At 43.0% G+C, this 16,602-nt stretch overlaps 1 protein-coding gene and 1 non-coding gene across 2 annotated transcripts; both read right to left on the bottom strand.

The window, feature by feature from the left end:
• Positions 1–1,008: 1,008 nt before the first annotated feature.
• Positions 1,009–1,137, bottom strand: LOC114009897 (small nucleolar RNA SNORA1). The gene has a single exon (XR_003551286.1). It is a non-coding gene; the product is annotated as a small nucleolar RNA SNORA1 (small nucleolar RNA).
• Positions 1,138–9,741: 8,604 nt separating this feature from the next.
• Positions 9,742–11,514, bottom strand: LELP1 (late cornified envelope like proline rich 1). Its single transcript, XM_006159840.2, has 2 exons — positions 11,375–11,514; positions 9,742–10,234 (listed from the first exon to the last, which is right to left on the bottom strand). The coding sequence occupies exon 2, from the start codon at positions 10,211–10,213 to the stop codon at positions 9,887–9,889; it is 327 nt and encodes a 108-aa protein (XP_006159902.1). The 5' UTR covers positions 10,214–10,234; positions 11,375–11,514; the 3' UTR covers positions 9,742–9,886.
• Positions 11,515–16,602: the final 5,088 nt, after the last annotated feature.

The raw sequence follows: 16,602 nt of genomic DNA on the forward strand, positions 1-16,602 counted from the left end.
CTAGAATTTATGAATATGTTAGGTTACTTGGGAAAAAGAATTAAAGCAGCAGATGGAATAAAAATTGTTAATCAAATGACCTTAGAGAAATTATCCTGGCTAATCAAGGTAATGCCAGTGTTATCATGAGGGTTCTTAAAAGTGGCAAAGGGCATAAAAACGTCAGTGTCAGAGTGCTGTGATGTGAAAAAGATTGACTGGACACTTCTGGTTTTGGAGATGGAAGAGAATTATGAACCAGGAATGAGCACAATCTATAGAGACTGGAAAAAACAAGAAAACATATTCTCCTATAGAGCCTCCAGAAATAAATATTTCTAGTTCAGTGAGACCTGGGTCAGACTTCTGACCTTCAGAACTATAATATAATTCATTGTTTTAAGCCACTCAATATGTGAGTGCTTCTTATAGCAGCAGTAGAAAACTATACACCTTCTCAATATCTGAAGTGTTTGGGACCTCTGGAAAAGGGACTGCAGGGGAAGGGTCTCATATGCTCATTTTGGTGTTTCCTCATTTAAGTATATTCCTATTTGTTATGTTGGCACCTTCAATCAAAGACTAGCTTTTGATAAAAAGAGGCACTGAGGTGTATAAAAGAACTGAACTCAGGATGCCATTAACCAAAGGACAGACTCTACTACACAGAGTGCAGTATTCGCTAAGTGACTTGGCCTTTCAGAGCATCCATTTCCTTTTGTCAAGAAGGGAAAATACAGGGCCAGTAGGTGGTGTAGTGGTTAAGGTGTTGGACTCCCACATGGCTGACTGTGGTTTGAGGCCCAGACCCAGTGGCTTGAAAATCATGCTGGGTGTGTGTGTGAGGATTCCCAAAATCCCAGGAGAAGGGAGGAGAAGGGATTGCAGTGTGGTCATCCCCAGCAGGTGATTTCTCACCTTCCCTCTCACTGTCTCTCTGTCTCTCTTCAGTGCATATCCATATGCCCTATGGCAAAACCTTAAAAAAGAAGGGGAAATACTATTTCACAGATTTTTTTTCTTTCTTGAAAATGTTGCAGGTCTTACTGTCACCACTGTGCTACTACTGTGATGGAAGCATTACCTGTGTCTCAGTTTAGCTACATTAAGAATGTTGGACACTGAATGACAGTGCCCAGTCAAATCTAGAATGAGGCTCATAGAATTCTTGTGAGGAATAAATTAGAGAACATACAAACCTACACTTTGGGTCATCGAGCTACTTACATAAGGTTATTTCAATCAAATTGATTCAGGACTCACCTCTTCCATGAAGCCTTCTTTGATTCCTTCCAGCACTCCTTGTTCTCTCTCTTTTACTTTGTTCCCCAACATTCGGTCTCTGACTTGTGCTTTTCTACTTACCTTGATGCATAGACAAAGTACCGCACAGAGGCCCAGGATACCTGACTTTGTCTCTAACAAGATGTGTGACCTGAGTTCTCGACCCTCGCTGGCCTCAGGTTCATCATATTTAATATAGGAAAGCAAGATGTTCAGTCAGGTCCTCTCCTTATATTCTGTGATACTACGAGTGCAATCCTGAGTGATCAGTCTAGGTGACTTTGTAAGTATCTAGGACCTTTCCTCCTAGATCATACCTAAAAAGACCCAGTCTTTGTCCTCTGCACATGGCAGTGACCCAGCTGGATGGCTGAGTTATCTGGGTGATTAGTCTTTTTCAAAATACAGAGTGGGAGTATTCGGGGTCTGAGTCCTCAAAACTCAACCTTAGTGGCCCAATATCTATGGCTTAGACAACTTCGGGGAGATTGTCCCATTCTAAATCTTAACACGAGGTGACCATGCTGTTCCTTTGATCATCCCTAGCCCTCCAGCAAGATTGTGGCTAATCTCATGTGATGCCATCCAAGAGTAAGATTTTAGATCTTTTGAGCTGTCATTATTGGGAGCCAGGGCATAATTAGGGTCAGCAGAAGAGACTCAGGTGTTTGCAGAACTTTTTTCCCCCCATGCCCATCAAATAACTATCTCCTTTGTTCAGATCATAAAATTTCCCAGACTCCTCTGATTCATCCCTCTGTATATTACAGGGCAATGGATCCGATAAAGCTGAATGGTGCAGAATGCAGCTCATCCCGTTTCCTGGGGAGCGGGTGTCTCTGGAGAGTGCACTGAGCTTGTGAATTCCTGTGGGAGAGTCCACCATTCCTCTCCCTTCCCTTCCGTCTGTGTCACCCACACAGGGAGTCTGAATCAGAGGTGTGGGAGGAGCTGTGGATCATCTGCCATCGGGGCCAGAAGGGATGTGAGAGGCCACCCGCCACCTCCTTGTTTTAACTGCAGCACATGCTTTTAAAGGAAGCATAGGACTATTTATTGATTGCATTTTTCACATGAGAGCACTGAAGCCTAAGTGTCAAGGGCCTTGTTCAAGGTCACATGGTAAACACGTGTCTGGTCTGGGCAATGGTCCATGAGGCAACCATTTAGGGATCACTGTGCTATTAATATAAGCTTCAGGATGACATCAAAGAGGAGACCAGTAGTGGTTCTCAACCATTTGGGGATCATGAGGAAGGAAACGTACACATGTGCATATATTCACTTTCAGGGGTTCATGGACCTTAGGATAAAGACCAACACCAACCATGAGGAGAAATGATATTCCCAAATTGCTTGGGTTTTCTCTTGGTCTTCATTCATTTCCTTTTTGAGACTGGGTTCTGGTTCATTTGGGCCTACACTGGGGTTAGAAATCCTAAATTCTCTGAACAACTAACCCAGTGTGACTTTGGTTGAGCTGCTTCCCTCTCTGGGCCTTAGTTTCCTCACTTAGACACTCAATGCCATGTCCAGCTCTGACATTCAATAAAGCTAAAGTCTCCTTCTGGATCCTACTGTGGCATAACTTCGAAGTGTGGTGGAGGGGATGACTTTCTAACTCTCCTTGCCTTCAAAGATATTTCTCATCCTTTCCTGGAAATTCCCTCCTCTCCCTCAGATCCACTGCTTCACATAGCAAGTGATGATGCTCTTACTGTAGTGGGTGATGAGTTATTAGACCAAGGGCTGACCTAGGTCCTTGAGTGTTGTTGGTCTCACGGCTTTGTAAGCTCAGTTTTCCATGCAGGGGATTTTCATAAATGATCTTACTTCCCCCCAACCTCCCACCCCTTGGTGAGATTTTTCTTCCCATTCTTCGCATGAAGACACTGAGACTTTCTCTCCCATAGAGGTTAAACAACTTGCCCAGACTTCACAGCTGGTTAGTGCAGAGCAACTTTGGTGGTACATGTCTGTGTGATGAATCCATGTCTGTGATGTCAAACCCTTTCCTCGTGCCATGTTGCCTTTTGAAGTAAAACAAACAAACAAACAAAAAACAACAAAAAAACCCCAAAAAACAAACACTCTTAGGCAGGCTGTATCTCTCTGTGGAGGTAGGATGGGGGCTAGCAGGATCTTTATCTTGTAGCTTAATACAGAAGTGGCCAAAAAGTGCAGAACTGTTGGCCAAGGCCAGGGCTGCTTCTGTCTCAGCTCCTTCATGTTCCCCACTGCCAGTTTCTAGGGGTGTCTCCATACACTGAGGTTAGAAGCACAATGGAGAAGAGCGCAGTTCAGAGCAGTCTCTTGTTCCTTGGAAAAATGTCTCCAAACCACCGAGCAGCCACTCATTTGTTATTATTGAATGTCTGCCTGTGTGCCTGTGTTTTCACAAAGAGCATATAGTCAAGTGGGGAAGTCAGATTATAAACAGATGAACAGAACAGTGTGCCATGTGTGTTCATGTGTTTTACAGGGAGGAAGGCATGGATGATCTGAGACCACAGGAAGGGCCATCTGAACAGCGTGGGGTGGGAAGTGGGGAAGCTTCTTGGAGCAGGTGACCCCTGGGTGGAGTTAAATGATGAGGATTTGCCAAGGGCATCATTCAGAGGAAGGAGGAATGACAAAGAAGCAGGAGAAAAGTCATAAAGACCAGAAATTTCCTGCTGCATGACAGAAAATGCCGACAGTTACTGACTACTGAACTGTTTCTTCTACAAGGAGATGGAGAAGTAGTGAGGTACAACAGGAGGGGAGGCAAGGGACAGCTCTTGAGGATGTTTGCATGCTGGCTTACACTCCCTAGGCAAAGAGGACATGTTTAAGAATTTTAAGCAAGAGAGTGCCATATTTAGATTTGAATTTTAGGGAGACTCTTATCCGCTTCCACTGAAGCCAGGACTAGAGGAAGATGGATTTAAAAAGCTGGTGAGGAAGTTTGAATTATGTAGGTAAGAGATGAGAGTGTTACTTGAAGGAAAAGCTGTGAATCCTTGGTCTGAGCAGAATTTCCTTTGAGCCTAGGAGAGAGCTCATAGCTATAGGGCTGAGACATCTGAGGTTTCATGCCCTGGAAAGATGAGTGCAGCTGAAAATATCCTGGTATGCATTTTACAATCACTTTGTATCTTAGGAACATATAAAGATGTGTTTGGAAAATGATCTACTGTATTTACTGATTTGCTTATTTGTGAAGCATCATCAGGTGTGGTGTAGAAGCAATTATGACTTATCATCAGTAAAGCCTTCCACAGTGTGCCTGTTCTTATGTCCCTGGGCTGGAATCTTTGGTCAAGTGGGAGCAGGATAGGAAAAATAGAGCAGGCTTCGTAGTTGCTGACCTCCTGCCATCTCCCTAGCTTCCACTCACATATGGAAGTGGAGGGTGCAAGAAAAACACCTAGGGTTCTTTCTAACTTCAAAATAAGACCTACCTGTGATTTTGTGCCCAGCCTTCTCAGAGCACTGGCCCTCAGTTCCTGATTTGGAAGGGCTCAGAAGCCCTTTTTCAAGGCAAGCTGCACTCTGTCTGATTCCCGAGACAGCACGAAGGGATGCTCCTTTTGTGAGCTTCTAAATGGGCCCTTAGAATTGCACGGTTCTGCCCCACCTGGTTATCTGTGAGCCTTCAAGTCTAGTGCTACAGAGATCCTCCTGATCCCCCTTTCAGGTGTCGCTGATGTGCACAAACCTGTACCTTTGGTGCAGAACCCTGGTGACTGCCGCTGGGGCTGGGAGTAATTATGGCATTTTGCAGGGAGGTGGCATCCTCATCACATTCTAGCCATCTTCCTTGGGGTTGCCTTTGATCTAGCTCTTTGCTAGAAAAGTAGCCATTAAGAGATGTCTATCTTTGGTTTCCTTTACTTGGGAGAAATGATAATGAAATTAGCCGCAGATGGTTTCATGTTCTCAGAGCTGGCCTCCACCCAGTCTGTGCCCAGAGTTCTCAGAGTCACCCGGGAGGGGCACAGCCCCTGACCCTTTCTACCAAGGAGCTGCTCTAAAGCCTGGCACCGAGAACCTATGCTTTACCTTGGGTGTTTTCTACATGCTGTGTATTACCTAAGATGTTCTCCTTTCCTTCCTTTCTTTTTGTGCACTGAATAAAAGAAAGGACTTCAAGGGGCTGGACAGTGGTGCAGCAGTAAAATGTAATATTCACTGAGGCTGACTAATGTAGACAGTTTCCAAGTTCTCTTCTGGAGACCTTCCTGAGCTCATTAAGCATATGCATGTGCCTGTGATCCAGGATGGCTGGTGTGGGGGTGGATTGTGGTGTGGAGACCCTGTGGGAGTGCTGTTTCTGTCTTGTTCATAATAAACTCAATATATATACACAAACTTTGAGCATCTCTGAAGTGTTCATGATTATTTCATTATTTTTTCATTATTATATTTTTCCCTATTACAAAGCGATGCGCAGAGTGTTTTTCAAGCCACTATGTCCAGGACTAGAACACATAGTGGGCCATGTGGGATCCAGCTGTCTTAACGACCATACCACCTGGCTGGTCCAGCCAATAGCATATTAGAAGAAATCCAGAAATCAAAAAGTAAAGTGTTCTACTGGTTACCCCAAACTCCATTGTCCTAATATAATGAGAATGTCCACAAATTTTCTTCTATTTTTACTATCATCATTATTATCTTTATTATCAACAGAAGCTTTTTGTTGATAATTGCTTTATGCTGTAAGTTCAGTTGAGGACTTACTTTTCCCCTTTAATACATTTTAGTGACTGTAAATTGTTCCATCAAAAAATCCAAGTTTTTTTAATACAACCTCATTAGTTTATTTAATCCAACCCCCTAATTATACTATAATAATCACCTTTATTTATAAGCCCCCCCCCATTTTATGATTGTTTTCTCTGCAGGTTCTGTGAGGTGGAACAAAGGGTTGAATCATTTTCAGCTTTTCATACACAATTTTTTTTCCTCTCTCTATACACACACACACACACATACACACACTATATATAGAGAGAGAGAGAGAGAGAGAGAGAGCCTTTTTATATTTCCCCCAACTGCAGCACACTCTTTAGCACTGAAATTGTGGGATTTATTATTTAAAAGTCATCATTTACTAGATGTAAGAAGATGCCACATTATTGTCCTATTCTCTCTCCCTCTCCCGCTTTCCTCCCTCCTTCTCTCCCTCCTTCCTTATCCCCTTCCTTCCTTCCTTCCTTCCTTCCTCCTTCCTTTCTCATCCTTCCTTCTTCTCTCCTTTCCTCTTCTCCCTTTTCTCCTCTCTTCCTTCATTGCTCCTTCCCTCCCTCCCTCCCTTCTTTTAACTTTCCATGAGGTGGAAGGGTTTTCCACCTGTTATAGCAGTTGACTACCACCCCCAATGCCCTCAGCTTGGCTTCTGGAGGTTTCCAACATCCAACAGGGGCCCATCTGCCGGGCTCTAGAGGATGGGAACTTTGGTGCCAGACTCTCATTCTTGCCAGGAGACCCTGAGGACTGAAGCCTCTTTTGTCAGAGAAAGTAACTTCTGTTTTTCATATATGGAAGACCTTTCCAGCTTGTGTGTTCTAGAAGTCTGCTTCTGAAAATAGTTGGATTATATGACCTTGGCCTGAGGTTGGTTCCAGGTGTCTTGTCTCTGGAATATTTTGGACTATCTATACTTTCTGCATCCTTTACTATTCTGAACTATCTTCCAGACACAGAAGCATGGAAAGCCTTTTGTATGTCATGATTCCATAGGGACCATCCCAGATTTGGCCATTTTTATTATCTTATACTACTATGGCAGCAGGAAATCTTGAAACTATTTCCACTTACTTGCTGTGGATTGTAATAATTTAGACTTGTTTTACCTAAGTGTCAGAGCTGTCTGCTCTGCCAAAGGGCTGACCTCATGACCTCCTAGGCAATCCGATTCCCTTCTTGTATAAAATAGAAGCATCCTCTTGCCCAACCTGTTAAAAAGCTGGGTCTGCAGCTGGCCAAGAACTTTAGCATATTGAGACAATGATAGGAGAGAGTGGGATACGTCCTGAGGCTGGCAGAGATGAGGGAAGCTGACAGGGCAGGAGTGAGTCCACACTTCTGGTCTCTTATGTCCTGGTTCTTAATGCCCTGCTCCAATATCCTTCTCAGCAATATGAACCCCAGAATTCCTTTTCATAAATTAAATTAGTTCGACATCAACTATCTGTGGCTACATGTAAATAAATCCCAGCTTGCATATCAGGTGTAGATGCTTTTCCTATTCATTCCTTATTGGTATTCTTCCAGATGTGTATTATTTTTGTGCTTAACCTTTTATTTTTTAACTTAAATTCTAACTTTTAATATGATAGAGTCACAGAAAATTGCAAAAATAGAAGTCCCATATGCTCATCACTGGAATTCTCTCAATAATGACATATTACGTAATAAGAGTTCAAAATATTGGGGCTGACATTGGTAACTGATATTGGTATAATCCAAAACTTTTCTTTCCTCCCTCCTTCCCTCCAACCTTCCCCCCTCACCCTCCCTCTTTCTTCTTCCTTCCCTTTTTTCTTTTTTCATTCCTTCCTTCCTTGCTTTCTTTTGCTTGCTTGTTTTCTTCCTTCTTCCTTTCTCTTCTTTCTTTTTCTTTCTTTCTTTCTTTCTTTCTTTCTTTCTTTCTTTCTTTCTTTCTTTCTTTCTTTCTTTCTTTCTTTCTTTCTTTCTTTCTTTCTTTCTTTCTTTCTTTCTTTCTTTCATTTCTGCCAGCCTCCACTCCTCCTCAGGATGTATCCCACTCTCTCCTATCACCGCCTCAATATGCTAAAGTTCTTGGCCAGCTGTAGATCTAGCTTTTTAACAGGTTGGGCAAGAGGATGCTTCTATTTTATACAAGAAACTAATCTTTCTTTCTTTCATTCTTTCTTCTTCCCTTCCTTCCTTTTCCTTCCTTCTTTCTTTCTTCTTTTTCTTCTCTCCCTTCCTTCCTTCCTTCCTTCCTCTTTTTTTTCCCTTTAATTTCCAGAGGAAAATTAAATTCCAGAGCACTTGCCAAAGGGACAGGGAGAGAGGGGAAGAAGGACAGGGAGAGGGAGAAAGTACCTCCTAGTAGTGGGGCATGTTCATGCCACAATCCCCTCTCCTTCATTTCTCCATTCTCAGAATTTTGGGCATGAAAGCACACACATGCATACAACATGTTTTCAAACCACCAAAGCCCTGACTTGAACCCACAGTTGGCCGTGTGGGATCACACTCACTTAACTGCTAGGCTTTAGGGTTGGCCCTCTTTTTCTTTTTAAAAAAGTTTTATTTTATTCATAATAGGGAGCATGTACACTCAGAAAGAGAGGGAGAGGGAGGGGGGAAAGAGAGAGAGAGGGAGAGAGAGAAAGAGAGCCACTCTGACAGGATCCCCTCCCCCCAGCCTTTTAGCTGGTCAGAATCTTGGGCACACACATGTGTCTGGCATGTTTTCAGGACAATTGAGATCTAAACCCATGATAAGCCATGTGCCTTCCAGCAGCATTGAAATCCAGTATGCTACACTGAGGCTTATTATTATTTTTTTTTAAGATCATTTGGGACCAGCAGTTAGCATAATGGCTATGTCGCTGAACTCCCATGTAGCCGACCGTGGTTCGAGTCCTGGACCCTGTGGCTTAAACTCATGCTGGGTGTGTGTGCATGCGTTCCCAAGATCCTGAGAGAATGGAGGAGAGGGGACTGCGGTGTGGCCATCCCCCCTGGGAGGTGATTTCTAGCTTCCTCTCTCTCTGTCTCTCTCTCTCTTTCTGGCAAGCGCATGCACCCTATAGCAAAAAAATAAAACTCTCCAAAAAAATAAAAATAAAAAAAGATCATTTACCTGTGTGCCTATAGGCACAAATAAGAACCTGACTAGTATGCTCAGGAGACATACAGACTAAGGGAGAAAAGAAACACAGGGCAATTAAGTTCAGGTACAACAAAGGTTAGACTTGGGAGATGTAGAGTGCTCCCTTACTGAGCACTTGCTGTGCCCCAGTAAACCAGGCATTTGACTTGCAACCACCTGTAACAACAGTACGATTAGAGTCATGATTCCTCTTGCAGAAAGAAGGAAACTGAAGCACAGAGAAGTGAAACAACTTACTTTAAGTCACATAGTTGTTAGGGAGTAGGGCTAGAGTTTGAACTCATGCAGCCTATACTCAGAGCCCATCTGCCTAAACATTAAATAATGAACTAACAGGAAAGGTAGTAGGACATCTTTTCTCAGCCTTTCTTGTCGATGTCCACTCTTCTTCCCCTTTCTTATCCACTCTCTCCTGTTTCTTGGGGTTAGACACACTAGGAACTCCAGCCATATTTATGGATCTCCCAGGCATTGCTCTAAAGGGACAGGCATTCCCTAGGTATACCTATACCCTTCAGAGGAAAGGACCTCTCTCTAGGCAGTAGGTGGGGTCCTCAAAGTTGATAGTGGAGGGTTGGGGATTGCTTCTTGGAGGTTTAATTCAAACAGCAGCGACAACAAAATCAGAATCCACCAACACACCAGAAGAAGTCTTGCGCAGCAGAGGAACAGGTTTACTTGTCAGTTCATGGTTTCATTTCCCATCCCATGGTGTTGTACATGGTGGAGATGGCAGTGGTAGTGGGGCCCAGTGGTGTCCCCAGTGCCTCATTGTGGAGGTGGACATGGAGGTGGGCAAGAAGGTGGGCATGGAGGCGGGCACGGAGGTGGGCATTTAGGAGGACAGATCTTGGTACAGGGCTTGGGAGGGCAGGGAGCTGGGCAGGGTGGGGGACAGGGACAGGGTGGAGGGCATGGTGGGCATTTTGGTGGTGGCGGACACTTTTCCCGTGGGCACTTGTCCGAGCAGCGTTGCAGCAGCTTCTTTAAACAGCTGGGCTGGCATTTGGATTCACACTTTTGTTCACACCTGGGATCGCAGTTCTTGGGCTCATTCTTGGGGTCACTAGCTTTACTCTTATCATCACTCGACATTGTTTTTTGATTATCTGGGCCCTGAAAAGAAATATGAGGTGGGTCGTGGGTGGGAGAGGATTTGTCTAGACTTCCTGCTCACATCTCCTTCCATCTTTGTTCTCAAGAAAGCCTTCCTGGGATGTGCTCAGCCTCTAGATCATATTCTCATTGAAGAGCTGTCTTTATCCTTATAGTGGATCTGTGACAGCTCCTGATCTCCCCACCCTTACTTTGCTTTCTTTTCATTTATTCTTGTTTCCATTCTACAGACCCTGTGTCCGAGGATCCCCAGGCCCCTAACCAACCATAGAAACTTGTATTTCAATAGAATTGGCTTCTTCTGTAACCCAATTTGTGTTTTTAAAATTAATTTAAAAACATTATTCCAAGGAGTCTGTAAGTTTGATCAGATTGCCAAAGGTATCCATGACCCACAAAGGTATTAAAGATGTCCTAGAAGACTACGACTACCTTCCTTATCTCTCTAAAGATAAATGGGAGAAATATTCGTGGATTCAGGGATGCAGGACATTTCTTCAATCCGGCATCCTGCCTAAGCTCCCACATCTTGAGAATTGCATTTGTCATTTGAGAGTTGAGGAAGGGAAGATAATTGAATCCCCTACTACCAAGATTGGGTTCCCATGGGCCACTCTTGAACTGCCTCCATCCAAGTTCAGCCAAATAACTAGGGTAGGGGGAGAAATCAGAGATAAATCAAGAGATAAACAAGAAGTTCTAATTTGTCTGAAAATATGAGCATGACAGTCATAAAGTAAGATTTTTCAGAAGGAAATTACTTTATTATTCTGTTTTACCCTAAATTTATGTTGCAGCTATATTTATGTGTACTTTAACTTTTTAGATATGGATGTAGCTTTTTGGTCCCTGACAAAACTTTAAGTTGATCTAATGGGCACACCTTTGATTTCCTTTAGCAACATAAAAATAAAATTTTGTCTAATTTAGTTTTAAAATCAGTATGGCTCTCAGGGGAGACAGATTATGACCCTGAACTCTAAAATTGGTAAGAATCTCTATTCCAAGATGAAATGAACCCAGTTCTTGCTAACAAAAATGACGGAAAATTTTACTCAACCCTGCTTAGTGCCTGGGTGCAAGAGGTCATTTCCAGGATAGAAGAGAGTGGCCATTTACAGTTGTCCAAATGCAACTCACCCCTTGTGTTGATAGCAAACTTGACAAGTAGTTGAGTGAGGTGGATAGTATGGCTGTGCTGGGGAAGGTGGACTTTCCCTCTGGTTCCTCTGCTCAGCTCTGAGGAAGGTGGGGATGGGTCTAGGGGCTAGCTCCTCTTGTGATGTCATCACAGCATCATCGAGTAACCATTGTCCTGTGTCTCCAGAGCTCTCAACTTAGTCAAGCTTTTGATATGAGAACAGAACTGTGATTAGTCATCCCCTTGCCTGTCCTGCTCCCTCCCAGGTCCCTCAGAATTCATGGTGGAATGAGGCTGCAGTGAAAACTCCTGAGCTGTAAGGATAGGAATCTTATGGTTGCTGGGAGCAGAAAAACTGACTCATTGTGGACACATGGTGTCCATTTCCTCCCTCAGCTCTCAAAGTGTTAACTCCTCTGAAGTGGCCCCTTCTCCACCTTTCTAGGAAAACAACCCTGAGTTGATCACAGCCATTTGACTCTCCTTTCTTCCTTATTTTTCTAATTTGAGCTTCTGAGATCTCTTTTTACAACCCCATATGCCCTGGCCAAGTCCAAGGATTATTTTAGCTCTTTTTTTCAATGTGTCTAAATAAATTTGCTCCTATTTTGGGCTCGTGATTGTTTTTTAAATCAGACACTGCACTTGATATCCATGGAAAATACTGTGCACTGTGAAGAAATTCAGTCTGATGCCCTTGGCCACTCCTGACTGGTTGGATTAACCCCAGATCCTGTCTCAGAGCAGAATGATTTGCCTCTCAGAGAGTCCTTCCTTGCCTTTTCAAAGGCCTGGCCAGTGGGCATCTGTGGCTGCAAGAGAGATGCATCCATAATGGGTACAATGAGAGGCTGGTGTGGGAAGGGTAAGTGGGGCTCAGGCACATGGAGCCTGAATTCTGGTCTAGGAGAATCTTGGTAATCATTCACTGATGAGTCACCAGTGACTTTTGATTATAATTATATGATTATCTCTAAGGTATTTAAAGATATTTCTCACAGCAAAATATCAGATTAGAAGATGTGGTGGTAGATTGAAAGTGGAATAGACCTCTTTCAAAGAAATTATAAAAGTTTGTGCATGTGAAAGAATGAAGTAATGATGGTAGAATGAGAGTGCCAGTGAAAATAACATCATCAAAAAAGCATTCCCTGTCCCCTAACAGGGTACATGTGCTCACTGGAAAGAGACAGAGAGAAGGAAAGTGAGAAATCAGCTCCAGGAGGAAGGGGGATGCTGCAATCCCTTCTCTTCCATTCTCCTCTCAGGATTTTGGGCAACATGCACATGCATCTGGTGTGATATTCAAGCCACCAGGTCCAGGACTCAAATCATGGTCAGTCACGTGGGAGTCCAGTGCCTTAAACACCATGCCCCCAGAAAAGAAAATTTATGGGACTTGGTTACTGACTCTGGGTAAAAAATTAGAAAGAAAGAAAAACTGAAGATGACTCCTAGGTTTCAAGATGATAGTGTTACTGATAATAGGAACTGAGGAAACAAAACAGGTTTGTGCGAGAAGAATATGGGTGTGAGTCTCAGTAAGTTGAACGTGGTTATGATGGAGCATCTTGGGTAGTTATTGGAAATAAGGCCCTGGCCCTCATGCAACTGGGAAGACCTGAGACTTTGAGTTCATTTCGCTCCAACAAGAGTTTATCATGTGAATGAATATGAGCAGGTCCAGAGAGAAGATTAAGGAGAGAAAGGAAGAGGGATGGAAAAGAATGAAGAATCCCAATATGGGGTTTAACGTGACATTCATAATGGATAAAGTATACCATATGCAATTAAAACTCAAATGAATCTAAATAAATGGGGAGAGTGAGCCAAAACTTAACCCCTTGTCCCAGGGATAATTGGTGTTAGAATCATAGTTTTGGCACAGCCCACTCCTCTCATTTTCTCTCCCCCGTAATTTCGTTCACAAGTTCTCTCTCCCCCAAGCTATTGAAAAGCAGTTCCCACATCCATCTCGAGACCTAGATCCACCTAATGTTCAGCTCTGTACCAAAGCTACTAATTCAGATAAGAAGTCAGTCATTTGTGACCCTTACTTCAAAAGATGTAGCGATTTCTACTAGCAGTTGTCACCTTGCTCTCTCTTCTCCTATTTCTTGCTTAAGAAGTTCTCACTGAGACAAAGTATATCGTTCACTGGACTCCAACAGAACTTAATTTTTCCATCATCTATTTGCTATAGGGAGAGACAGACAGAGAGAGACGGAAAGTGAGAAATCACCCCCTAGAGGGGATGGCCACACTCCAATCCCTTCTCTTCCATTCACCTCTCAGAATTTTGGGCACACATACACATGTGCCTTGCATGAGTTTTAAGCCACCGGGTCTGGGACTTGATCTGTGATCAACTATGTAGGAGTCCAGTTTTGCAACCAGTATGCTATCTGCTGGTCCCTCTATTTAGTCTTTAATACCCTCCTCTCTAATGGTTAACACTCTCGGTAGTGCTACATTTATTGTCCCAGCTATTAGCCTCACCTTTGGCTCAGGGTTTGGGAACAGCTGGCAGCAAAATGCTGCTGAGATGAAACACAGTCCAGGATTCTTAGGTGGCTGCGTCTCAGAAAAGAGACTGGAAGGGGAAATGAATGAGTGTCAAGTCTGGCTTAGATTAGAGGTTAAGAGCAAGGAGTCTGATTCTTGGTTTAAATTCTTTCATCCTTTAGTTATTCAATGACCCCTGGTAATTTACTTAACCATTCTAGGTCTCAATTATTTTATCTATAAAATGATATAATAGTAGCCCTTGTTTGAAGATAAAAAATAACTTATATTGATAGTTTATAATGTGCCCAGCACATTACCAAGTGCAAAACTGACATTCTCATCCATTATATGGTCTCCCTGTACTCACAGAGTTGTTGAAAAGATATGAGATATTATATATGAAGAGCCCTCAATAAATGTTCTCTATACAGGCTATTACTTTTGTCACTTTTTGCCTGGCTTCTTCATTTCTTAGCTTGCTGGATCTCTCTTACTCTCCATCTCTGTCTCTTTCTCTTATTTTCTGATCTTGGCCCTGAAATCTCACTTCACCAATTCAATATGTTTCTCTTATTTTTAAGTTTCTCTTTTTTTGTTTGTTTCATTTTATTTTAAATTATTATTTGTACATTAAATCGCTATACATCATTTAGATTGTGAAGAGACTTTACCCAGCATGATTTACACCTCAGTTCAGCCCAGTTTATCTTTTTTAAAAATAATTATCATCGTCATTTAAAAAAAATTTAACCAAAGAGAGACAGAGAAAAAGAGTGGGAAAGTGAGAAAGCAAATCTGGGACTGGAATTGCAGTTGGCCATGTGGGAGTCCAGCGCCTTAACCAACACCCCACCTGCCAGCCCATCAATATATTTCTTTGACACGTCGTTTTTTTCATCCTTCCAATCAAAGCTATTGTTGGTGTCCACAGCAATAATAGATATTTTGATACTCACTCTTACTAGATGATTTCAATTTTGAGTAGGGAGAATTTATATAAATGTTATTGATAAAGATAGTGATTTAGCACTATTTTTAAAAGAATTATTTTAATTAACTTTATCCATTTATGTGTTTATTTTAATTTGATCAGAGAGGAACACAGTGAAAGAGGAAGAGAGAGAAAGTGAGAAAGCAAGCTGCCAGGTCTGAAACTTGAACTGCAGTCAGCCATGTGGGAGTCCAGTGCCTTTAACCACTGTGCCACTTGCTGGCCGCAAGATAGCAATTTAAACATTAAGGCAGAAAAAAATCATCAGTCAAGCCATTCAGTAGTTTGTCCCTGTGTACCTGGAGGTCTTGCATGCCTGTATGCTATGCCAAATTAGGGAGAAGCTATGTGCCAGCAATTTTAACTTCACTGATTCCCCCTCTCCGTTTTTAGGCCAAGTCTTATTTTCTGTCATTTTCTCTCCCTCTTTTTGACTTTTGTTGGACAGCCAGACTTGAAGGACAAAGTCAGAGAACAACTCTATTCCTCCTGTTGACACCTCTTAGAATCTTCTGTGAGGCTGGCTCTTTCCTTCCTCTTGGGATCTCTAACACATGTCATTGAGTTTTAGGGCCATGCTAAGACATAAGAATTTCTTTGGTCACTTCTTTACATTAAAAAATCTCATTTTAGTAACTGCAGGGTCTATTTCCTGAAGTTTGGATTTCTTTCTCTTTTCCACTTGGGACAGCTCCTCTTCCCTTGTTCACCAGGCTGCCTCTGGTCCTTTGGGGAAGAAGCTGCAGAAGGAGGGAGAAAGGGCTAAACAGTTCTGAACTGATATAGGAGTCTCTGATTTTGGCAAGTGCTTAAAGCTGACCTTCCCCTTGTAGGGCACTTCAATGGTTTGTTCAAGATAGACTCTCCTGCCCCTGCTCTGCTGGAGTCTGAGGGTAGTTCTTCGATATTGGTAAACGTGTTTCCTCTGCCTGGCTGATATGGTTCCTACAGGGCCTAGGCATTTGGAAGTTTTCCTCCAGCTTCTCTGGTCTGGGACTGCCTCATCTCCAAGGGGCCCTCTGAGAATTTTAAGCAGCCTGGGCAGCCAGCTCTCCCTCCCCTATGATTCCTATCTGGCTCGTGGAGACCAGCCATACATCCTCCCCTTTCATGGTTCATAAACCACCATTGGTGGTTCTTCCTGGTAGGTATGTACTTTTGCTCATTCATTATGTTCAAGGAGGGGGGAGTTGTATGATATCCTCTTGGGCATGGTTCAGTGTTCACCCTGGTTGACTTTACTGCAATATTTGATACTATCATGTCCTCTTTTTTTACCCCTCTCCCCTGGGTCCTCTATAATACAGATAGGTTCCACTTCTCTGGCCTCATCTACTCTCCTTCTGGAACTCTCCCTTTGTTGAATCCTTTCACCTTCACCTGGTTCTTCTTTCACTTTACACATTGATTGCCAATCTCATTCAACATCATTGTTCTAACTGAAACTTCCAAAGCACATCCTCTTTTCTCCTTCTAGATTCAAACATTAATATCCATTTGGTCCCTTCAACTTCTTTTACAAAGTCAGAATTCATCACCTTCCCATCTCTCCTAACATGCTCCTCTGTGCTCCTCACTCTAATTGGCATCCCTTCCCATCAAGACCTCCAATCTATAAAGCTGGGATCATCCAGACAGCTGCCTCCCATTCAACCCCATACCACATGTGGCACCGTGATCTGCCATTCTACTTCCTAAGCCACAGACTGCTGAACAAGGCTGCACCTG

This window comes from Tupaia chinensis, unplaced genomic scaffold, assembly GCF_000334495.1.
Source record: "Tupaia chinensis unplaced genomic scaffold, TupChi_1.0 Scaffold000659_1, whole genome shotgun sequence".
Lineage (NCBI taxonomy): Eukaryota > Metazoa > Chordata > Mammalia > Scandentia > Tupaiidae > Tupaia > Tupaia belangeri.